At 42.0% G+C, this 24,164-nt stretch overlaps 1 protein-coding gene across 2 annotated transcripts in view; it reads left to right on the top strand.

The window, feature by feature from the left end:
- The first annotated feature begins 6,041 nt into the window (after positions 1 to 6,041).
- The window catches only part of mmel1 (membrane metallo-endopeptidase-like 1), a 32,589-nt gene continuing 14,466 nt past the window's right edge, over positions 6,042 to 24,164 (top strand). Inside the window, exons 1-18 of one of the 2 annotated variants that reach the window (XM_046342876.1) lie at positions 6,042 to 6,130; positions 13,206 to 13,430; positions 13,924 to 13,968; positions 14,648 to 14,707; positions 14,870 to 15,031; positions 15,627 to 15,707; positions 15,883 to 15,978; positions 17,754 to 17,872; positions 17,988 to 18,053; positions 18,140 to 18,274; positions 18,536 to 18,625; positions 21,055 to 21,191; positions 21,424 to 21,517; positions 21,615 to 21,743; positions 21,919 to 22,017; positions 22,121 to 22,204; positions 22,314 to 22,417; positions 22,530 to 22,588. In XM_046342876.1, coding sequence (XP_046198832.1) covers positions 13,274 to 13,430; positions 13,924 to 13,968; positions 14,648 to 14,707; positions 14,870 to 15,031; positions 15,627 to 15,707; positions 15,883 to 15,978; positions 17,754 to 17,872; positions 17,988 to 18,053; positions 18,140 to 18,274; positions 18,536 to 18,625; positions 21,055 to 21,191; positions 21,424 to 21,517; positions 21,615 to 21,743; positions 21,919 to 22,017; positions 22,121 to 22,204; positions 22,314 to 22,417; positions 22,530 to 22,588 — 1,717 coding nt within the window. In that variant the 5' untranslated portion in view covers positions 6,042 to 6,130; positions 13,206 to 13,273. The remainder of the gene's footprint in view (positions 6,131 to 13,205; positions 13,431 to 13,923; positions 13,969 to 14,647; positions 14,708 to 14,869; positions 15,032 to 15,626; positions 15,708 to 15,882; positions 15,979 to 17,753; positions 17,873 to 17,987; positions 18,054 to 18,139; positions 18,275 to 18,535; positions 18,626 to 21,054; positions 21,192 to 21,423; positions 21,518 to 21,614; positions 21,744 to 21,918; positions 22,018 to 22,120; positions 22,205 to 22,313; positions 22,418 to 22,529; positions 22,589 to 24,164) is intronic. The other variant, XM_046342877.1, reaches the window with a different exon arrangement.

Here is a 24,164-nt window from a genome sequence, read left to right as displayed (position 1 = left end):
GAAGCTCGTCAAAAGTATGGCATGAATTATATTTTTATTTCTGCGTTTTGAGTCGCGCCCATCAATCACCACGTATTGCAGCCGGGGAGACAGAAACCACAGATTTACCACAGATTTACCATGTGAACCTATTGAAGAGGTGGCACGAGAGGACAGCCTTGGCGGTGTTATGGTTGGGACCTAGGATGCCAAATGGTACCAGTGGTGGTACTGAGCAATGAGGACCTTGACATGGCCCAGAAGCAAATGCTCTGGTAGCTCGTCAATCGGAACACTGCGGTGTTCTCTGAGAAGCCAGGCCACATGACCCTCATTGAACACCATGTACAAAAGAAGCCATATTGGATCCCAAGTCCCGAAGGAAGGATGTGAAACAGGAAGTGGAGGCTATGCTGAGGATGGGCGTCATCGAAGAGTCCCACAGCGCCTAGTGCAGCCCCATTGTGATGGTGCCCAAACCAGGACGGTAGCATGGGCTTCTGTTATGACTTCTATGGTGTGAACGACATCTCTTTGTTCGACACCTACTCCATGCCGAGGATGGACAAGCTCATTGACCAATTGGGAAAGGCCAAGGTACATCAGCACCCTCAACCTGACCAAAGGATATTGGCAGGTATCGTTGGCAGCATCCTCCCGGAAGAAGACACCAGACGGCTATTATAAGTACCGTGTGCTCCCATTCGGTCTCCACGGAGCCCGCCCACGTTCCCACATCTGACGGACTGAGTCTTAAGCCCCATCAACAGTACACAGCGGCCTATGTGGATTATATCATCATCCACAGCCAATGTTGGGAAGAGTATCTGACACGCTCAGGCAAGCCGGGTTGACAGCGAACCCCAAGAAATGCAAGTTAGTGTTCAAAGAGGTGGAGTACCTGGGGTATATGATCGGATGGGGGAACGGAAAGAGAGGAAAGCCAACACGGTATGTGACTGGCCCACACGGTATGTGATGCCCTATCGAGAAGGGAGACATACGTCACACTGACGACAGCCCCCTCAGGTTAGCCACCAGGGGGAGACTCGTCAAGGCCGGGTGACAGACGGACGTGCCAGGTCTCGACGGGCTCTCTGGCCAGGACTAATTGGGGCTTATTGTGGTTTGTGAGTAATCAAGGGGCTGATTGCTCACCACCTGGACGAGTCTCATAAAGCTGCCAGAAGGGCAGCACACGGGAGTGGGGACTGGAGAAGAGAGTTTACTCCTGTATAGTCGTGCTCATTACCAGAGATAACGGAGGGAGCTCGGTTTTGTTCCCAACAGGATACAGCAAGATCCCGGAGCCCAGAAGAAAGTATCCTGGAGGAGACCTCCTGAAGGAGGCCTATTATTTCATTTTTGTTTATTATTTAAATAAACACCCTTGAAACCGAGCTAAGACAATTCTGTCCGTGTCCGATCTGTGTAAACGTCTTGACCAAACCCCCTGGTCTGCCACAATAGGCTTAGGAAATATGTGTTCCAGCAAGAAACAAAACAATTCCAGGAAATGAAATGGAATATTCAATTAAAAAATACATGCATTTTTGTTACCATGTTATTATAATAGGAAGAGACCTTGATGAAAATAACAGTTATAATACATGTGCCGAATGGAGGACATTTGAAAAAAAAATGAATCATTTTAATTTGTTATAATAAAGAGGCACATAAATGTCCAGTATGTTCTTGGTAAAAACAACAACTGTAATTAATACTATCACCCAGGTGACCCTATATTTCCTTTTTCCCCACAGAGAACTGTCCGCATTTGAGAATTGAGAATTTAACAAACTCATGCAAAAGCACGAGTTGAGTTCATTCCCAATAGCCTAATTAAAAAGCTTTCAAAGCTAGTTTTTCAAAGCTTCTAATAATCGAGACAGGGAAGTATTAACTTATGGCCTGAGCGAGCACAAACATACACTGCCTTATACACTTTACAGAGCAAATACATCTATAATGATTGAATTTGAACTCCTGCAATGAGACACGCTTTTGCCAAGCACTGGGAGCAGTCTCTGCTCCATATACAGGTGGAGGACAGAGAACATCAGACAATAAGCCATATAAGGAATAATGAGCATGACAGGCCATGTCTGGTTAACCCTAAAACAACTACCAATATATAATATAGTCCATATCAAGAAGCTGCAAGTTGGCTACTGAAAAACAAAGGCCACGACTCCATGAACACTTCGTTTCAATGAACTATTCAAATGTGTTGTGGGCGTGCCAAACAGCCAGACATTATACCTGGAACTACTGTCCATCACCAGCTGTCAATGGTCCTCCCTATTAAATTAGCAGTGACACAAATGTACACTGTATTGTTTAACTGAGTTACTGTATGTACTTATGAAGTCAGGAAATGGGGATGCTTACACGGGGCACAACTCCTGCAACTCCTGGCCCCTTCTTTCCCCCTTAACCTGAAACCAAGAGCGTTGACAAAATCTCAGCGAAAAGAAACCAACATCTTCCAATACATTCTCGAATGCACACAGAGCATTTTCTCATCCATCCGAGAGTTTGAGTTTATTTATTCATGTAGCTATCGATGGTTATGTTGAATGATTTCTGAGTTATAGGAACACATTCCCTCCAACTAAATGATTCCAGAATTATGAGCTCATTTGCAAGTCTTGATTTCCCAGGCTCGGTGCCTAACGATGGAATATTTGGCACAAGGACCCATTTCTAATGGAATGGAATGGAAATATTAGTGATATCCCATATATTTTGTTCCTCTGGTCTGTCTGTTGCATCAGAGGTGTCATGCCCATAGGGAGAAGAGGGGCACGTGCCCTCTCAGATTTGTCCTGTCCTATTTTGTTGTTGTTTCTTTGTAACACTACTAGCCACCGAGCAATTTTATAAAGTTGGTTTTAACTAGCCCAGATAGGTTCCCATTCTCCCAACCTCATAACTAGTGACCAATAAGCCATTTCAGGATATCAATCAAGTTAGAGAAGCTAGCTTGTCTAACTATCTTAGCTGGCATGCTGACAAGGTTGAAAAGCAAGCAATTACTAAATGTACTGAATAAGACTAACATTCCTTTCAATCTTTTACCCAGATTTCAGCAGATGCAGAGAAGCATATTTAGTTTCTTGAAAAATGACCATCAGTCACAAGGATACAGACAGCTCAAGAGGTATGCTTAAGATATGCAAAAACATAAAACATATTTTTACATAGAATTAAGCATAATAACGTGTTCCCCCAGCCATATCCAGTCTGTATTTCCTTGATTGCCACAGTACGTATGAAAAATCTATTTTGGCCTTTCATCTGGTAATGAACCTCTAGTTCTAGTTTGCGTGATAAAGATTGTCCACTGCTAAATTTATACACTGTTCTCAACATGATCTGTTTTCATAACTTGTTTTATCAGCAACACCAAACCGTCATGGACAGATGGACAGAGAAACGGATGTTAGCTGGCCAAAGTGGTTCCCACTCTCTATCTAATATCAGTTCATTATTGTGGTTTAATCAGCCTGATAATGAGCCTGGGCGCCATGCCATTTCAATCTGACACCAGGGCAGGGTCATGTCTCAGTGAACAGCGGGACCAGGCAGCAGCTAACTAACTTCCCCCAAGCAGCAGTGCCCTCCCTTGGGCTGGAGAGCATTGTTTTAAACTGCTCATACGGCCTGGGACACTAAAGAGTCAATATTACATTCCATACACTCCCTCCACAGATTCCTGTAAGCCCATGCTTTTCTCCAGTTGCTCTTCCAGCCAGCTTCCCCTCTCTCAGAGTCCCTTTGTCCTTTTCACTGATTCACTCAGCAGCTGGGCGGGATCCTTCAATAGAAACTTTTGTAAGAAAATGAAACACTGAGGAAACTGATGCCTACTGCGATCCTTCTCTACCCTCCTCTGCCTCTCTCTCGCCACTCTCTCTCCCTCCATAACAAAAGTCTTCTTCTCCTCATGATTTCTTATTATCACTGTCACTATCTCACTGGCAGCCTACTTACCATCTCTACCTCTACCCCTCCTCTCCCTTCAACTCTCTCTTACGTCCCGTACAAAATAAATACGTCAAAGTTGCAGTTTTACATATGAAAATCACTTTTTTCACATGTTGAGCTTAAATTTCACACCTGAAACCATATTTTCACATGTATCAATTTAGAGTTCATATTATAACACCACCTTTTTACATTTGTGGAGAATACAGATGCCGTATCTTAATTTGATCATCCTATTGTTGCAGAAATTTTCCTGCACGCAAACTTGTATTTGAGATTGTATTCAAGTTTTTAAAAAGCTTCTATACCTTGTCATTACCATTTTAAAAAATCAGATTTGTTTTCCCCTATTGAACATTTGATCAGTCCCTATAAAAAAGCTACAGCGGTGTTTGTCAGACCATAAGACAACCCTGAAAATCGGTCTTCTCACGAAAACATCTGTAGCGTCCAATCAGTTTAAGCTACAAAACAAGGGAAGTACATATGGATCTAGTTCAGTGCCTAAACAAAGGGGTTAAATATGTGTAAGAAGTATGTATAAATATCCTGATCTTTCTTATATCTCCCAGATATCGGACAGAATTCAAAACAAACTTCATTTTGTTTGAATTTTTTTACTATGTATTTTTCCATCTATGAAACTGTTATTCTTAAAATAATTCCATATATTAGCTTAGTAGAAACCTCCCTCCCCCGGCTTAGACTATAGAAGGTTTTAATGGTTTACGCTCAAATGGCGAACATACACTGAGTGTACAAAAAAATTAAGAACACCTGCTCTTTCCATGGCATGGACTGACCAGGTGAATGCAGGTGAAAGCTATGATCCCTTATTGATGTCACTTGTTAAATCCACTTCAATCTGTGTAGATGAAGGGGAGGAGACAGGTTAAAGAAAGATTTCTTAGCCTTGAGATAATTTGAGACATGGATTGTGAATGGGCAAGACAAAACATTCATGTGCCTTTGAATGGGGTATGGTAGTAGGTGCCAGGTGCACCAACTTGTGTGTGTGAACTGCAACGCTGCTGGGTTTTTCAAGCTCAATAGATTCCTGTGTGTATCAAGAATGGTCCACCACCCAAAGGACATCCAGCCAACTTGACACAACTGAGGGAAGCATTGGAGTCAACATGGGCCTGTATCCCAATGGAACTCTTTCATCACTTTGAAGAGTCCATGCCCTGATTAATTGAGGCTGTTCTGAGGGCAACTCAAATATCAGGAAGGTGTTTCTAATGTTTGGTGTACTCCGTGTAGTTCTGCTGTATGAAGGACACTGCCTGTTAAAGGGGCAATCCTTCGTTTTTACATACGTTTTTGGACTAAAATGAATGATTACGTACCCATTGATTCTTGAAGAATATAACATAAATGCCTCATGAGTTTAGTTCAACTGTTGTCGCCCATCAGAACCCCACATATAAGCTTCTTTTACCCCAATGTTTGTAAGCAAAGTACATTCAAACAACCACGGTTTAGCCTAAAAACCTTGTTAAAACTGTTAGTTTGATATCATGGATGGTCAGCCCTGGCATCCATAGCGCAGTCTATGGATTTGAGAGTGGTTGCATTCCTCCAGCCCCATCCCTCAGCTTTTTACGGAAACTCTGGCAGGGAGTTAACTTTGTTCATTTTCAATTAAGGACTGTTGCTTTAAACACTTTCAATAGAGTAATAGTGTTATTATATGGTGCAATCCTCGAGTGAGTGAGATAATTTTGTGCCATTAATATCAAGCAACGCTTCTGAAGTAGGGAACAAAATTCTTAGTATTGCAAAAAATATATATATATATATTGAAAGCAAAACATAAACCCAAAAATATTGACAGCAAAACAAAATACTGCAAGGAAATATTTTTTTATTTTATTTTAATAATGTATTTTTGTAAGAGATGCTCTCTACCTCTCCCTCGCTCCCTCTCTCTTTCTTTCTCCGTATTTTCTTCTCTCTCTCTCACTCTTTCTCTCTCTCACTCTTTCTCTCTCTCACTCCCTCCCTGAGCTGCAAACTGGACCAGATAGTATCTCTCAAGCATCTAGCGCCACAGCGTCATTTCTTCACACACCAGCTCTGGGTGACAGCTCAGTAGGGGTGTTTGGGAAAACAGCTTGCTGTGAGAGACGTCTCAGGGAGTTCTACCGTCTAGATCCAGGTAAGGAGCACTGCCTCACAGGCATTCCCTTGCTACATACCTTAGCACACATTTAACCACGACTGGTACATAAACAGATATACATTTAGAGCTGCTATAGTTTCAAGTTTTCCTAGGATTGAAACTCATTTGTATGATCTTTGCTGGTCATTTTTTTTTTATGTAAAAATGTATACTAATTTTGCTACCTGTCAGATAACACTTTTCTATCTATCTGTGCTACATGAATACTGTATCATGCATGCTGCCTACTTTATGGATTGTTTTGAGCATGAATACTACATGTGTGCATCCTAAAAATACCCCCAAAGCCACCTGAAATGTCTTAACAAACTAGAGAACAATAACAAAAAACATTACATTTTCTTTGTCACTATATAGATACACTATATATACAAAGGTATATGAACACCCCTTAAAATTAGTGGATTTGGCTATTTCAGCCACACCCGTTGCTGACAGGTGTATAAAATCGAGCACACAGCCATGCAATTTCCATAAACAAACATTGGCAGTAGAATGGCCTTACTGAAGAGCTCAATGACTTTCAATGTGGCACCGTCATAGGATGCCACCTTTCCAACAAGTCAGTTCATCAAATTTCTGCCCAGCTAGAGCTGCCCCGTTCAATTTTAAGTGCTGTTATTGGGGAGTGGAAAAGTCTAGGAGCAACAACAGCTCAGCCGTGAAGTGGTAGGCCATATAAGCTTACAGTGCTGAAGCAGGTAGTGCGTAAAAATTGTCTGCCCTCGGTTGCAACACTCACTACCGAGTTCCAAACTGCTTCTGGAAGTAACATCAGTACGAGAACTGTTTGTCGGGAGCTTCATGAAATGGGTTTCCATGGCCGAACAGCTGGAGAACAAGCCTAAGATCACCATGCACACCATCACCATGTGGTGTAAAGCTCGCTGCCATTGGACTCTTGAGCAGTGGAAATGCGTTTTCTAGAGTGTTGAATCAAGCTTCACCAGGAGAACAAGGAGAACGCTAACTACCCGAATGCATAGTGCTAACTGTAACGTTTGGTGTAGGAGGAATAATGGTCTGGGGCTGTTTTTCATGATTCGGGTTAGGCCCTTTAGTTCCACTGAAGGGAAATCTTAACGCTACAGCATACAATGACATTCTAGACGATTCTGTGCTTCCAACTTTGTGGCAACAGTTTGGGGAAGGTCCTTTCCTCTTTCAGGAGAAACGTCGACTGCGAGCCAGGCCATATCGCCCAACATCAGTGCCCGACCATACTAATGCTCTTGTGGCTGAATGGAAGCAAGTCCCTCCAGCAATGTTCCAACATCTAGTTGAAAGCCTTCCCAGAAGAGTGGAGGCTGTTATATCAGCAAATGAGGGACCAACCCCATGTTAATGACCATGATTTTGGAATGAGATGTTCCACGAGCAGGAGTCCACATATTTTTGGTCATGTAGTGTATAAACAAAACATAGGCTCAGAGTTCAGAAACATTGAGTAAGTTCATTCTGTTGACCTGACACAGGCACTAATCCCTGGCACCGAGTTGAGAAGTTTAGAGACGTGGCTGTGGTGCCAGTCACCAAACATGTAATCCCAACTAACGAGAAAAGGTGCTTAGAGCAAAGAAAGTCTAAATCCATGACATTTTTCACCCAAAGGTTTCGTTTTGATGTCTAGTTATGCACCATAACATTGCATCATTGCTCTAATTCACAAATACACCTTTAAAGGTTACTAAATCTCATCTATTCCCCCAAGACATTTGAGGGTACAACATACACTGAACAAAAATATAAACGCAATATGTAAAGTGTTGGTCCCATGTTTAATGAGCTGCAATAAAAGATCCCAGAAATGTTCTATATGCACAAAACGCTTAGATTTCTTTACATTTCTGTTAGTGAGCATTTCTCCTTTGCCAAGATAACCCATCCACCTGACAGGTGTGGCATATCAAGAAGCTGATTAAACAGCATGATAGTTACAAATCAAATCAAATCCCAACAAACTTTATTTGTCACAAGCGCTGAATACGTCAAGTGTAGACCTTACCGTGAAACGCTTACTTACAAGCCCTTAACCAACAGTGCAGTTCAAGAAGAGTTAAGAAAATATTTACCAAGTAGACTAAAATAAAAAGTAACACAATACTAATAACAATAACGAGGCTACATACAGGTGGCACGGGTACCGAGTCAGTGTGCGGGGGTACAGGTTAGTTGAGGTAATTTGTACATGTAGGTGGGGGTGAAGTGACTATGCATAGATAATAAACAGTGAGTAGCAGCAGTGTACAAAAGGGAGGGGGGCGGGGTCAATGTAAATTGTCCTGTGGCGATTTGATTAATTGTTCAGCAGTCTCATGGCTTGGGGATAGAAGCTGCTGAGGAGCCGTTTGGTCCTAGACTTGGCGCTCCGGTATCGCTTGACGTGCGTGCGGTAGCAGTGAAAACAGTCTATAACTTGGGTGACTGCAGTCTCTGACAATTTTTATGGGTTTTCCTCTGACACTGCCTATTATATAGGTCCTGGAAGGCAGGAAGCTTGGCCCCAGTGATGTACTGGGCTGTTCGCACTACCCTCTGTAGTGCCTTACGGTCAGATGCAGAGCAGTTGCAATACCAGGCGGTGATGCAACCGTGATGCTCTCGATGGTGCAGCTGTAGAACCTTTTGAGGATCTGGGGACCCATGCCAAATCTTTTCAGTCTCCTGAGGGGGAAAAGGTTTTATCGTGCCCTCTTCATAACTGTCTTGGTATGTTTGGACCATGATAGTTCGTTGGTGATGTGGACACCAAGGAACTTGAAACTCTCGACCCGTTCCACTACAGCCCGTCTATGTTAATGGGAGTCTGTTTTCCTGTAGTCCACGATTAGCTCCTTTGTCTTGCTCACATTGAGGGAGAAGTTGTTGTCCTGGCACCACACTGCCAGTTCTCTGACCTCCTCCCTATAGGCCGTCTCATAGTTGTTGGTGATCAGGCCTGCTAACACTGTTGTGTCATCAGCAAACTTAATGATGGTGTTGGAGTCGTGTTTGGCCACGCAGCCGTGGGTGAACAAGGAATACAGGAGGGGACTAAGTACACACCCCTGAGGGGCCCCAGTGTTAACTTCTTATGGCTGGGGGGCAGTATTGAGTAGCTTGGATGAATAAGTTGCCCAAAGTAAACGGCCTGCTCCTCAGTCTCAGTTGCTAATCTATGCATATTATTATTAGTATTGGATAGAAAACACTCTAAAGTTTCTAAAACTGTTTGAATGATGTCTGTGAGTATAACATAACTTATATGGCAGGCAAAATCCTGAAGAGAAATCAAAACAGGAAGTGAGAAATCTGAGCTTGGTATGTATTCACCACAGTTCCCAATGAAATCCCCTTGAGATATTAATGATGTTGCACTTCCTAGGGGTTCCACTAGATGTCAACCATCTATAGAAATTTGAATGAGACTTCTACTGTGTTGTGGTACTGAATGAGCGCAGAATCTATCAGGTGACTGGCAGTCAGCCATTTTCTGATCACACGCATTCCTCATGGTATCCACTTGCGTTCCATTGCTCATCAAGACACAAAGGAATACTCCGGTTGGAACTTTATTGAAGCTATATGTTAAAAACATCCTAATGATTGATTCTGTACTTAGTTTGAAATGTTTCTTCGACCTGTAATATAACTTTTAGAAATTTTTGTCCAATGTAACGCTGACCAGAATGATCGTTTTTGATATGTATACCAAACGCGCTAATAAAAGAAGGTATTTGGACATAAATAACGGACATTATCGAACAAAACAAACATTTATTGTGGACCTGGGATTCCTGGAGTGATTTCTGTTGAAGATCATCAAAGGGAATATTTATCATGTAATTTCTTGTTTATGTTAACGCCAACATGGTGGCTATTCTGGCTATTTATTGCATGGTTTGCTTATTCCGTAAAGGTTTTTGAAATCAGACACAGCAGATGCATTAAGGAGAGGTATATCTATAATTCCATGTGTATAACTTGTATTATCATTGACATTTATGATGAGTATTTCTGTTGAATGATGTGGCTATGCAAAATCACTGGATGTTTTTGGAACTAGTGAATGTAACGCGCCAATGTAAACTCATATTTTGATAAATATGAACTTAATCAAACAAAACATACATGTATTGTGTAACATGAAGTCCTATGAGTGTCATCTGATGAAGATCATCAAAGGTTAGTGATTCATTTTATCTCTATTTGTGCTTTTTGAAAAACTCTGTTTTTCTGTGGCTTGGTGGTGACCTAACATAATCGTTTGTGGCGCTTTCGCTGTAAAAGCCTATTTGAAATTGTACACTGTGGTGGGATTAACATCAATATTACAATTAAAACGGTATAAGATACATGTATGTTTGAGGAATTTTAATTATTAGATTTCTGTTGTTTTGAATTTGGCGCCCTGCACTTTCACTGGCTGTTGTCATATCATCCCGTTAACGGGATTGCAGCCATAAGAAGTTTAAGGATCAGCGTGGCAGACGTGTTGTTGCCTACTCTTACCACCTGGGGGTCCAGGATCCAGTTGCAGAGGGAGGTGTTAAGTCCTAGAGTCCTCAGCTTATTGATGAGCTTTGAGGGCACTATGGTGTTGAATGCTGAGCTGTAGTCAATGAACAGCATTCTCACATAGGTGTTCCTTTTGTCTATTTGAGAAAGGGCAGTTTGGAGTGTGATTGAGATTGCGTCATCTGTGGCTCTGTTTGGGGTGGTATGTGAATTGGAGTGGGGCTAGGATATCTGGGAGGATGCTGTTGATGTGAGCCATGACCAGCCTTTCAAAGTACTGACGTGAGTGCCATGGGGCGGTAATCATTTAGTCAGGTTACCTTTGCTTCCTTGGGCACAGGGACTATGGTGGTCTGCTTGAAACACGTAGGTATTACAGACTCGGTCAGGGAGAGGTTGAAAATGTCAGTGAAGACACTTGACAGTTGGTCCGCTCATACTTTGAGTACACAGGTGCATCTTGTGCTGAGGACAATAAAAGGCCACTATAAAATGTGTAGTTTTGTCTCACAACACAATGCCACAGATGTCTAAAGTTTTGAGGGGATGTGCAATTGGAATGCCCACCAGAGCTGTTGCCAGAGAATTTAATGTTAATTTCTCTACCATAAGCCACCTCCCATGTTGTTTTTGAGAATTTGACAGTATGTCCAGTCGTCCTGACCGTCTTCACAACCGCAGAACATGTTTGGCATCGTGTGGGCTAGCAATTTGCTGATCTCAAAGTTGTGAACAGAGTGCCGCATGGTGGCGGTAGGGTTATGGTATGGGCAGGCAGGCATAAGCTATGGACAACAAACACAATTGCTTTTTATCGATGGAAATTTGAATGCTCAAAAATACTGTGACGAGATCCTGAGGCTCAGTGCGAGGCCCATTTTTTGAAGGTATCTGTATTCCCAGTCATGTGATATCCATAAATTAGGGCCTGTAACGGCTTTCTTGTGGTGAAGGAGAGTCGGACCAAAATGCAGCGTGATGATGATTCATGATATTTTAATGAAGGAAAAAACTATACATAAAGAACTACAAAATAATGAAATGTGAAAACCGAAACAGCCCTATCTGGTGCAAACACAAAGACAGGAACAATCACCCACAAAACACTCAAAGAATATGGCTGCCTAAATATGGTTCCCAATCAGAGACAACGATAAACACCTGCCTCTGATTGAGAACCACTTCAGACAGCCATAGACTTAACTAGAACACCCCACTAAGCTACAATCCCAATACCAACACACCACATACAAAAACCCCATGCCACACCCTGGCCTGACCAAATAAATGAAGATAAACACAAAATACCTCGACCAGGGCGTTACAGGGCCTAATGAATTTATTTAAATTGACGGAAAAATCAATGAAATTGTTGCATGTTGCGTTTATATTTTTGCTCAATATATATCAACAGAATTTAATACATAAATGACCACAACCCTTTGTAAGAAAACTGAAGATGACAGTGCAATCATATCACTATTAGATATCAAATATGCAATATCTAATTATCAAAATAAGGAATTAATTGTATCGTCTATCTGAGGGGTGAAAGTAGATTTTTGGCTTGGATATAGGCCTACTACAGCAACCTGGTCTTGTTGACTACAGAGATATGTAGCTCTGACATTGAGACAGACAGCTTTTGCGAATACATTCGAGACAGGCAGTAAAGACCTGCAGCTCCACCAACCTCCATCAGCCGTGACAGACGTGCCCATGAGTATTCATCAGGAGAAGCTAATGGGGCACCGCGGCATGAACCTCTGATTTAGAGCCCTGCCTCCTGTCACTCCTAATAGAAGAGCAGCTAGAGAGCGTGTGCAACAGGCTGGTATTGGAGGAGGAACAGGTGTTGATGAGTGAAAAGATGCAAAGTGATGCTGAAAGGTATGAGTCATTGGGATTTGTTCCCCAGAAATGCTCATTTGCTATATTGTGTTCAGATAAAACATTATGATGAGTAGGAAATATTGTGCAGGAGGTGTACGGCCAGCTGTAGAATTATGAAGAGCCACATTAACCCTATTGAGTTAGGCCTACACATTTTTTTTGTGCTAAAAGCACAAATGCATAATTTCATTCAAAATGCTTTAAGATATGAGTGGGTGAAGAAACCCACGTTATTTCTAACATTAAGCCTAATATGACCACTTGTAAGGCTAAAAATGTATCCAAAGTCAAATGAGCAAATATTATGTCCCAAACTAAGAATTTTCTCAAAATAGCAAAGTGGCAAAGCTGAGCTCATAATTTGTTCTGCGCATTGTTGTCAGCTGTGTCTGGGTCATATCACAGAAGCAGTCAAGGGAACACCATGGTCACATCAGACACTACAATAATTTATTTCCCGGTGTGCAGTAGGCCCAATGGAAGGGTGTGATTCATTAGGCTATTAGCCTATAAATAAGCATTAGCATAGAAAGGAGACACTTTCCTACGAAGGGATAAGTTCAAGGTTCAACTATGTTTTCTCTCACTCGGTCTAGGTCACTTAAACGACTGGCATAGCACTGCATCACTTGACACAGCCCACTCACAAACGGGTACGCAGGCTCTCTGCCTGTGCCCCGTCCCCTTCACTCTGCACACTCATTTCCCAGAGAGCCCGGAGAGGTGAGAATGGGAAAATCTGAAAGCCAAATGGATATCATGGAAAAATCAACCAAACCAGTGAAGCGCCGTTGGACTGTTGTGGAGATCGGGCTATCTGTGCTGTTGTTGCTGGTCAGCTGTGCCCTAGCTGGACTGATAGTCCTCTACACTTCGGCTTTGAGAGGTAGGCTCAACCCAATGACCAAGGACTATTCCCCTAATCCAATTGCTAAATGCCATTCCATTTGTAAAGTAAAGTGCTTAATGTCCAGAATTGGTCAGATTTTCTCCACTAATAGTAATGCCATTTACATTTTAACGGGTATGTCAAATTGTGGAGGTCATATGGTTTGGCTATAGTTGGGCAATGGTCATTGGGCAGTAGAATTTGACCTCCACTAATTACACTCACATCTTACTGTGATATTCATCAGGTTTTCATGTTATGATTTGTCTAGTTGGAAAGCACAAAGCCAAGCAGTATCTGAAAAACTTTATGAGCATCTTGTGACAACTGTCCCAGAGTGTTTTGTAAAATATATTGAGGGATAAATAGGCAACCAATTTTCTAATCAGAATAAAATTTCCAATATTGAGGTGGGCAAAGCATTCCAGCCTATTGTAACAGTAAGTGCTCTGATCAATCATTTTCCATGTTTATTTTCTCTCCAATGCAGAGCAATCTAATAGATCTGGTGTGTCAAGGAGCTCAGTCACCGAGGGTGAGTCTTGACACTTGAGTTGAAATATGTGATGATATCCATGTTATAGGATACGCTACAACGTAAACTGGCCAGAGGATGTTCCCCTTGTAATTCCCTCTGACAAAAGTGAGAGAATAGTCATCGCTGACACAGCCATTACAGAGTGTAAGGGGTGCGTAACTGTTGGCAGGGAAGTCAAACGCAGGAGAGCAGAACGTGGTGAATAGCTGGAGCAGTTTAATATATAAAACTAACTGCATGCAAAACAACAAACACATGACTACAAAACCAGTAGCGCACCAGTAACACATAGAACACGTACTTACAAAATAAACAATTTCCCAACATGGACATGTGGGAAACAGAGGGAAAATATACAACATGTAATTAGGGAATTGAAACCAGGTGAGTGTGAAAACAAGGCAAAACAAATGGAACATGACAAATGGATTGGCGATGGCTAGAAGACAGGTGACGTCGACCGCCGAACACCGCCCGAAAAAGAAGAGGAACCGACTTCGGCAGAAGTCGTGACACAGAGAGACCAGACAGACAGACAGTATCAAGCCATGATTGACAGAGAAATCCAAATGGTCCTTAATGCCGCTGTTAATAAATTCATACTCTTTGCCAGGAATGACGAGTTGTTTTCTATTAAAAGTTCCTCTTATATCCATTCACTGTGTCATGTTTTCAGGGCAGCAGTATCGTTCTGCCCCCAGCAATGTTTGCACAACTCCTGAGTGTGTTACTGCAGGTGAGCATTCTGCCTTCATACGGGGTTGTTCTTCCTCCCAAAACAAACTCATCACTCAATATTACATCAACATCACAGATAACTGCATCACAAGTTTCCCTTAACTGCTATGTAATCCCATATTCCCCTCTCTTGACTCCTCATCTGACTGTGGCCCCGCAGCTGCTCGTCTTCTGCAGAACATGGATGCAACGGTAGAGGCTTGTCAGAACTTCTACCAGTATGCCTGTGGGGGCTGGCTGGAGCGCCATGTCATCCCAGAGACCAGCTCCCGCCACAGCGTTTTCGACATCCTCAGAGACAAGCTGGAGATCGTGCTTAAAGGTCCAATGCAGCCACTTTTATTTTTTATTTTATCTCAATGTCAAATCATTTCTAGGTAACACTGAAGTATCTTTCTATGATTGTTTTCAATTAAAATGGTCAAAAAGAAACAAAAATAGCAAAAGTCGATATCTCAAGAAATAATTTTGCCAGGAGTGGTCTGAGTGGGGAGGGGAAAATTGAGGTGTTATTGGCAGAGGGGTTTGAAACTCTCTTTCTTATTGGTCTACTAACAAATTTACCGCATGGGGATGTCACCATGGAAGGCCAAAACTCACCAAGACAGGCTGAAATTTCAGGTGGTCTTTTCAAACAGTTCTTACACCAAAACGGCATGATCATAACCTCATAGTGTGGAAATATATATAAAACACAGGAAAATCAATGGGCCTTTAAAGGTCAGTCAGCAACATGTTTAGTAGTAGTAGACCCATAGTAACCTCAGGGTCAGCCATTATGTGATAAAAGTGACCCATTTTCAGCTACTGTCTTGTATGCAGGATTACACAGTGTTATCATCAACTTGCTGTGTTAGATAAAATCAATTAATAAAATTAGGTCAATCTTTGCAATGCTGTCGGTTATCTTCTCACAGGAGTTTTTGAGACTGAGAGTGATCAGGACCGTGATGCCTTCAAGAAGGCAAAAACTCTCTACAGCTCCTGCATGAATGAGAGTGAGTAGGATTTCTCACGTCTAAACTCATACTAACTCAACAGCAGTTAACACTGTTACACAGCTCTTTGGTCTCATCAGAATTAGTTGCATACTCTGTAATATTAATCAACAGTAAGTATGTAAGATTGACTCATGGTGCGTTCGTAAAGGTGTTACTGTGTTGTCTGCTGTAGCTCTGATAGAGCAGCTCGACTCCAAGCCTCTCATGCGTCTCATCGACAGCATAGGAGATTGGCCTGTTGCCTCAGAGGACTGGAACAGCGCTACAGGTACTGATCACACACACACACACACACACACACACACACACACACACACACACACACACACACACACACACACACACACACACACACACACACACACACACACACACACACACACACACACACACACACACACACACACTGAAATGATGAAATGATGAGTGATATGAGTGAGATATGAGTGAGAGTGACGTGTGACATGCTCGTCCAACCTGCCCCTCCTCCCAGCTCTCAGGTGTTGTGAATCAGTCAATCAGGACTGTGACTAATTCTTAAAATAGACCACTGTGCTCTGCGCCAAACCTCCTGACTGCCGCCAGTATAATTAAATGTAGTTAAGGACGGCGGCTCAAACTAAATTGAACACACGTAAGTGCATCTGGTGCCTTTTCACAAGCAGATATATGACTGTAAGTTGTGCGGCAGTGGCCATCTACAGTGCTGTGCCTTCAGAAAGTATTCACACTCCTTGACTTTCTGAACATTTTGCTGTGTTACAGCCTGAATGTAACATTGATTAAATGTAGACTTTGTGTCACTGATATACAAACAGTACCCCATAAATGGAATTGAACAAATTAATAAAATATGAAGAGCTGAAATGTCTTGAGTTAATAAGTTTTTAATCCATTTGTTATGACAAGCCTAAATAAGTTCAGGAGTAAAAATTTGCTTAACAAGTCACATAATAAGTTGCATGGACTTACTCTGTGTGTAATACACCTAGTCACTACAAAGTTACAGGTGACCTTCCTAACTCAGTTGCTGGAGAGGAAGGAAACCGCTCAGGGATTTCACCATGAGGCCAATGGTGAGTGTAAAACAGTTACATAGTTTAATGGCTGTGATAGGAGAAAACAGAGGATGGATCAACAACATTGAAGTTGTTCCACAATAATAACCAGAGTGAAAAGGAAGCCTGTAAAGAATTAAAATATTCCAAAACATGCATCCTGTTTGCAACAAGTCAACAGAAATGTGGCAATGCAATTAACTTGTGGCCTTGAATAAAGTGTTATGTTTGGGTGCAAGTCCAATACAACACAAAATTGAGAACCACTCTCCATATTTTCAAGCATAGTGGCGTCTGCATCATTTTATGGGTAATGCTTGAAATCGTTAAGCACTGGGGAGTTTTTCATGATAAAAAGTAAACGGAATGGAGCTAAGCACAGGTAAAATCCAAGAGAAAACCTGGTTCAGTCTGCTTTCCACCGGACACTGGGGGATGAATTCACCTTTCTACAGGACAATAACCTAAAACACAAGGCCAAATCTACCAAGAAGACAGTGAATGTTCCTGAGTGCCGAGTTACAGTTTTGACTTAAATCTACTTGAAAATCCATGACAAGACTTGAAAATGGTTGTCTAGCAATGATTTTGAAAAGAATAATGAGCAAATGTTGCACAATCCAGGTGTGGAAAGCTCTTAGAGACTTACCCAGAAAGACTTACAGCTGTTATCACTGCCAAAGGTGCTTCTGCATAGTATTGACTCAGGGGTGTGAATACTTATGGAAACATTTCTAAAAACACGTTTTCACTTTGGCATTATGGGGTATTGTGTGTAGATGGGTGAGAGTTTGTATTTATTTGATCCATTTTGAATTCAGGCTGTAACACAACAAAATGTGGAATAAATCAAAGGATATGAATACCGTCTGAAGGCACTGTATGCTTGGCTGTGTGAGAGGTAGTCAGTGTACTCTCTGCAAGCCAGATGACTAATGTTATGTTAAATGGCCTTGTATATAATTGTTTAATGTTATTATCCCAGAACAGGCTTGGAGCCTGGAAGATACTCTAGCCACCCTCAACTCTCATTACCACAAAAAGGTTATTCTGGACATGTATGTGTGGACGGATGACCGCGACTCCCGGCGTCACATTATCTACGTAAGGACAGTGTCTTGAATACACAATGTTCGCAAATTTTCAGTGTTTTATTTGTCAATCTTCACCAATGGTGATTTGGTGATAGAAAACTGACATGTCTGTTTATATTTTACAGATTGACCAGCCAGGACTGGGAATGCCATCCAGAGATTATTATTTCAACGATGGAAACTACAAAAGGGTACTTTCATCAACAGCGTGTTTAATAACGTTATATGGATGTCATTGCAGGTCAACTTTGCAGTTATGTGTCGTATGGCTCTTTAGGTGCGAGAGGCCTACTTGCAGTTCATGGTTTCCATGGCGAGGATTGCCCGCGAGGACAGGAACTTGACCCAGGATGATGACCGTGTGGTGGAGGAAATGGTGCAGGTGCTGGATCTAGAGACAGATATAGCCAATGTGAGTGCCAACCTGCCACAATAGGGACCAGAACTGGGACAGAAATGAAAAAGAGACTTCAATGAATTAGTCTACAGCAAGAAACGAATCTAATAGAGACTCATGAAATCAACTACACTCTACTTTATGTTGTCCGCATGTTATAAACTTGATGAATATCATGATTAGATCAATATTACTGCTAAATACAGCTTGTCACCTCAAATTATAATACATCAGACATTACTGTACACCTATACTTTCTGTGCTGTCGTGTCATAGGCCACATCCCCTGCAGAGGAACGTCAGGATGTCACGATTCTCTACAATAAGATGACCCTTAGTAAACTGCAGGAGTCCTTCAATCTCAACGTAAGTGCTTCCACTCCAGTGATTTCAAGTGGATGAGACTTGAGTCGGGTGGCGTTGTCTATTTATAGTACACTGTACTATATGTACAGGGCATTCTGAAAGTATTCAGACCCATTCCATTTTTCCACATTTTGTTACGTTACAGCCTTATTCTAAAATTGATTAAATTATTCCCGCATCAATCTACACACAATACCCCATAATGACAAAGCAAAAAACAGGTTTTTAGAAATGTTTGCAAATTTAAAATAAAAAACAGAAATACCTTATTTACATAAGTATTCAGACACTTTGCTATGAGACTCGAAATTGAGCTCAGGTGCGTCCTGTTTCCATTGATCATGCTTGAGATGTTTCGACAACTTGATTGTAGTCAGCCTGTGGTAAATTCAATCTATTGCACATGATTTGGAATGGCACATACATCCCACAGTCCCACAGTTGACAGTGCATGTCAGAGCAAAAACCAAGCCATGAGGCCGAAGGAATTGTCTGTAGAGCTCTGTGACTTGATTGTGTCGAGGCACAGATCTGGAGAAGGGTACCAAAGAAATTCTGCAGCATTGAAGGTCCCCAAGATTACAGTGGCCTCCATCATTCTTAAATGGAAGAAGTTTGGAACCACCAAAAACAATGAAACAAACTTTAGGCACATAAACCAGAACTATATAGTTATGTTAGTGCAATAAGGGTAGATGTATTGGCAATGCCTTTAGGTTTAGCTTGTAAGATCAGAAGAAGACATTTACAATGAAAATAATGGCTTTGCTTACATTACTTGATACTCTTATTTGAGTATGGGGGTTAACCAAATACCCACAAGGCATAGTCACGAGAAAGACCAGCCATTCATATTAGTGACATACACTTTACCACATTCAACAAAAACAAGTGCTCTTCCTAGAGCTGGCCGTCTGGCCAAACTGAGCAATCGGAGAAGAAGGGCCTTGGTCAGGGAGGTGACCAAGAACCCGATGATCACTCTGACAGAGCTCCAGAGTTCCTCTGTGGAGATGCGAGAACCTTCTAGAAGGACAACCATCTCTGCAGCACTCCACCAATCAGGCCTTTATGGTAGAGTGGCCAGAAGGAAGCCACACCTTAGCTTTGAGTTTGCCAGAAGGCACCTAAAGGACTCAGACCATGAGAAACAAGTCTGATGAAACCTTGATTGAACTCTGTGGCCTGAAAGAAAAGCCTCACATCTGAAGAAAACCTGGCACCATCCCTACAGTGAAGCATGGTGGTGACATCATCATGCTGTTGGGATGTTTTGCAGCAGCAGGGACTGGGAGACTAGTCAGGATTGTGGGAAAGGTGAACGGAGCAAAGTACAGACAGATCCTTTATGAAAACCTGCTCCAGAGCGCACAGGACCTCAGACTGGGGCGAAGCGTCACCTTCCAACAGGACAACGACCCTAAGCACACAGCGAAGACAACGCAGGAGTAGCTTTGGGACAAGTCTGTCGTTCTGCCCCTGAACAATGCAGTTAACCCACTGTTCCTAGGCCGTCATTGAAAATAAGAATTTGTTCTTAACTGTCATGCCGAGTTAAATAAAAACAAAATGTGTATGTAAAATTATGTTATCTAAAGACATCAGTCAGGAAGTTAAAGAAAGTTAAAGCTTGGTTGCAAATGGGTATTCCAAATGGACAATGACCCTCAGCATACTTCCAAAGTTGTGGCAAAATGGCTTAAGGACAACAAAGTCAAGGTATTGGAGTGGCCATCACAAAGCCCTGACCTCAATCCTATAGAAAATTTGTGGACAGAACTGAAAAAGTGTGTGGAGCAAGGAGACCTACAAACCTGACTCAGTTACATCAGCTCTGTCAGGAGGAATGGCCCAAACTTCACCCAACTTATTGTGGGAAGCTTGTGGAAGGCTACCTAAAACAATTTGACCCAAGTTAAACAATTTAAGGCAATGCTACCAAATACTAATTGAGTGTATGTATACTTCTGACCCACTGGGAATGTGATGAAAGAAATCAAATCTGAAAGAAATAATTCTCCCTGCTATTATTCTGACATTTCACATTCTTAAAATAAAGTGGTGATCCTAACTGACCTAAGACAGGGAATTTTTACTAGGATTAAATGTCAGGAATTGTAAAAAAAAACTGAGTTTAAATGTATTTGGCTTAGGTATATGTAAACTTCCAACTTCAACTGTATGTAAATGTGATATTTCAGTTTTTTTTATACATCTGCACAATTTAAAAAAAAACTATATTTGCTTCGTCATTATTGGGTATTGTGTGTAGATTTATGAGGGGGAAAAAACAATTCAATCCATTTTAGAATAAGACTGTAGCGTGACTGTAGGGGTCTGAATACTTTCCGAATTCACTGTATGTACTTGTAGCTTGCAGAAGAAGGCTCAGCCTGATAGTAATAGCAGCAAATATATATTTCTGACAGGGTTTTAACTGGACAAGGTTTGTGCGTGGAGTGTTGTCCAGCGTGGCTGTGGACCTACAGCGAGAAGAGGAGGTAGTGGTCTACAGCTCTCCTTACCTGGAGAAGATGAACAACGTGCTTTCCAAACACACGGTCAGGTCAGACTCTGCCCAATGGCAGCTGTTCATGTAGAACTATGGTAGAATCATGAGAAGCCCATGGTTCAAATGTGCTTCTATCAGTATATTATCTACTGTGAATTATCACGCGAGTCATGCAGGAGGGTGGATTGTGGTCACACCATCTTGGGCTGTGTGTGTCATGTAGATACATTGCTTGAGCGATTGAGGGACATAGTTGGTGAAATATGTCCATGTTTTTCTCATCCAGAACTTTGCAGAACTACCTTACCTGGCAGCTCGTCATGGAGAGAGTCAGCAGCCTGAGTCGCCGCTTCAAAGATGCCAGGGCACACTACAGAAAGGTGAGACAGATATTTGAGCACACTTAGGAGCACAAGCACATTGAAAAGCAAATTCGTGGAAACGTGTGGCAAATTAGACTGTCTGTGTGTGTGTCAGGCACTGTACGGGACCACCGTGGAAGAGGCACGGTGGAGAGACTGTGTGCGTTATGTCCAGGGCAGCATGGAGAACGCAGTGGGTGCTCTGTATGTGCGAGAGACCTTTGCTGGTGAGAGTAAACGCATGGTGAGTCACTCCTGTTGACGAGATGCAGGCAAAACAGGGAAAATCCCTCTCCGGCATATTATATCACTGTCACTAAAGCAGTTTAGGCTGCACTTTTAACACGAGTGCCCATTTGTGTCCATGTGAGTTGTTACGGGTATGTATATGTTGATTTATTAACTCTTTGTGTGGACAGGTCAGTGACCTCATCAGTAAGATCCAGGAAGCGTACGTGGAGACACTTGAGGAGCTGAACTGGATGGATGACCAGTCTAAGGAGAAGGCAAGAGAGAAGGTACTAACAAAGCGGTGCAAACAAACATACCATGTACCTCAGCATTTTGAAAGTGTAATTCAAAGAACTTACCAGCTGACTGTTCTACTGCTCTATGTTACAGGCCATGGCCATTAAGGAGCATATTGGCTATCCTGACCACATTCTGGAAGAGAGTAATCTGAAGCTTGACCAGGAGTATGCCCATGTATGTGTGACCTGGCCAAAGTACTGTGCTACATCTTCCAATTTGAAAGAGAAATGGATGTAGAATTTGTTGTCTAGATTGTTTCTGAGGATCTGGTCTCTTTCTGCAGCTGAACTTTAGTGAGGAGAACTACTTTGAGAACGTCCTTGAGAACCTGCAGGCTGAAGCACACAAGACTTTGAAGAAGCTGCGAGAGCCAGTCGACCCGGACATGTAAGATACATCCATTTAGCCTCACATACTGTAGACGCACCCCCCACTGAACACTGAGCACACATTCCCTCTCAAATGATGGGATCTTTATTCTAATTGGGGGTTTTTCTAGGTGGATCATTGGCGCTGCTGTTGTCAATGCTTTCTACTCGCCAAACAGAAACCAGATAGGTAAGATGACAACAGCCAACACAATAGCTGCAACTTTTGTCACCCATCCACAGTTAGCTATCGTCAGCCAATCATGACTTAAAGACGAATCCCTTACTAAAAATGAACAAGTTCTGCAAGCACCATCATTATTTGATGAATTCAGAAGCATGTAGAGAATAAAAGCAAAAGCATGCATCCTGTTTACAACAAGGCATTAAAAGCAATACAGCAAAACATGGCAAAGCAAATAACTTTTTTAAATGTTTGGGGCAAATCCAAAACAAATCCAATACAACACATTACTGAGTACCACTCTCCATATTTTCAAGCATAGTGGTGGCTGCATCATGTTATGGGTATGTTTGTAATCTTTAAGGACTGGGTATTTTATCAGGATAAAAAAAGAAACGGAATGGAGCTATACACAGGCAAAATCCTAGAAGAATGATTCAGTCTGCTTTCTTCCAGAGACTGGGAGATGAATTCACCTTTCAGCAGAACAATAACCTAAAAAACAAGCCCAAATCTACACTGGAGTTGCTTACCAAGAAGACAGTGAATGTTCCCGAGTGACCGAGTTGCAATTTTTACTTAAACCTGCTTGAGAATCTATGGCAAGACCTGAAAATGGCTGTCTAACAATGATCAAAAATCAACTTGAAAGAGCTCTTAACCAATTGTGCTATTTTCTGTGTTTTTTTTGCATTTTTCGCACTTACAACATAAGTTTGTAACTTATGGTGTACGTAACATTGATAGTACCATCTCTTATGAACGAAAAGAGCATCTGGATATCAGAACAGCGATTACTCACTTCGAACTGAGAAATATTTTTTCTTTAATGAGTCTGACGTTTCCGGACAAGAAGAAAGTCCTCGTCATTTGCATGAAGAAAATAAGCAGATACAGGGGGCACAGATCAGGGTGCCTTGTGAGAATTCTTCAGGGAGTGGGTAACCCGCCACTACCATCCATTCTATTGGCCAATGTGCAATCACTGGAGAATAAACTGGATGAGCTCAGTTCGAGACTATCCTACCAATGGGACATTAAAAACGGTAATATCTTATGTTTCACCGAGTCGTGGCTGAATGATGACATGGATAATATATGGTTGGCTGGGTTCCCTGTGCATCGGCAGGACAGAACAGTTAGATCCGGTAAGACGAGGGTGGGGGTGTGTCTATTTGTCAATATGTTACATATGTCTAATATTAAGGTTGTCTCGAGGTATTGCCCACCTGAGGTAGTGTACCTTATGATAATCTGTAGACCACACTATCTACCAAGAGTGTTTCCATCTATATTTTTTGAAGCCGTCTATTTAGCACCACAAAACGACGCTGGCACTAAGACCGCACTCAACGAGCTGTATAAGGCCATAAGCAAACAAGAAAACGCTCATCCAGAAGCGACACTCCTAGTGGCCGGGGACTTTAATGCAGGGTAACTGAAATCCGTTTTACCTCATTTCACCCAGCATGTCACTTGTGCAACCAGAGGGGAAAAACTGTAGACCACCTTTACTCCACACACAGAGATGCGTACAAAGTTCTCCCTCGCCCTCCATGTGGCAATTCTGACCATAATTCTA

The sequence above is a fragment of the Oncorhynchus gorbuscha genome, linkage group LG03 (genome assembly GCF_021184085.1).
Source record: "Oncorhynchus gorbuscha isolate QuinsamMale2020 ecotype Even-year linkage group LG03, OgorEven_v1.0, whole genome shotgun sequence".
Classification (NCBI taxonomy): Eukaryota; Metazoa; Chordata; class Actinopteri; order Salmoniformes; family Salmonidae; genus Oncorhynchus; species Oncorhynchus gorbuscha.
This window is presented reverse-complemented; position numbering and strand designations above follow the sequence as displayed.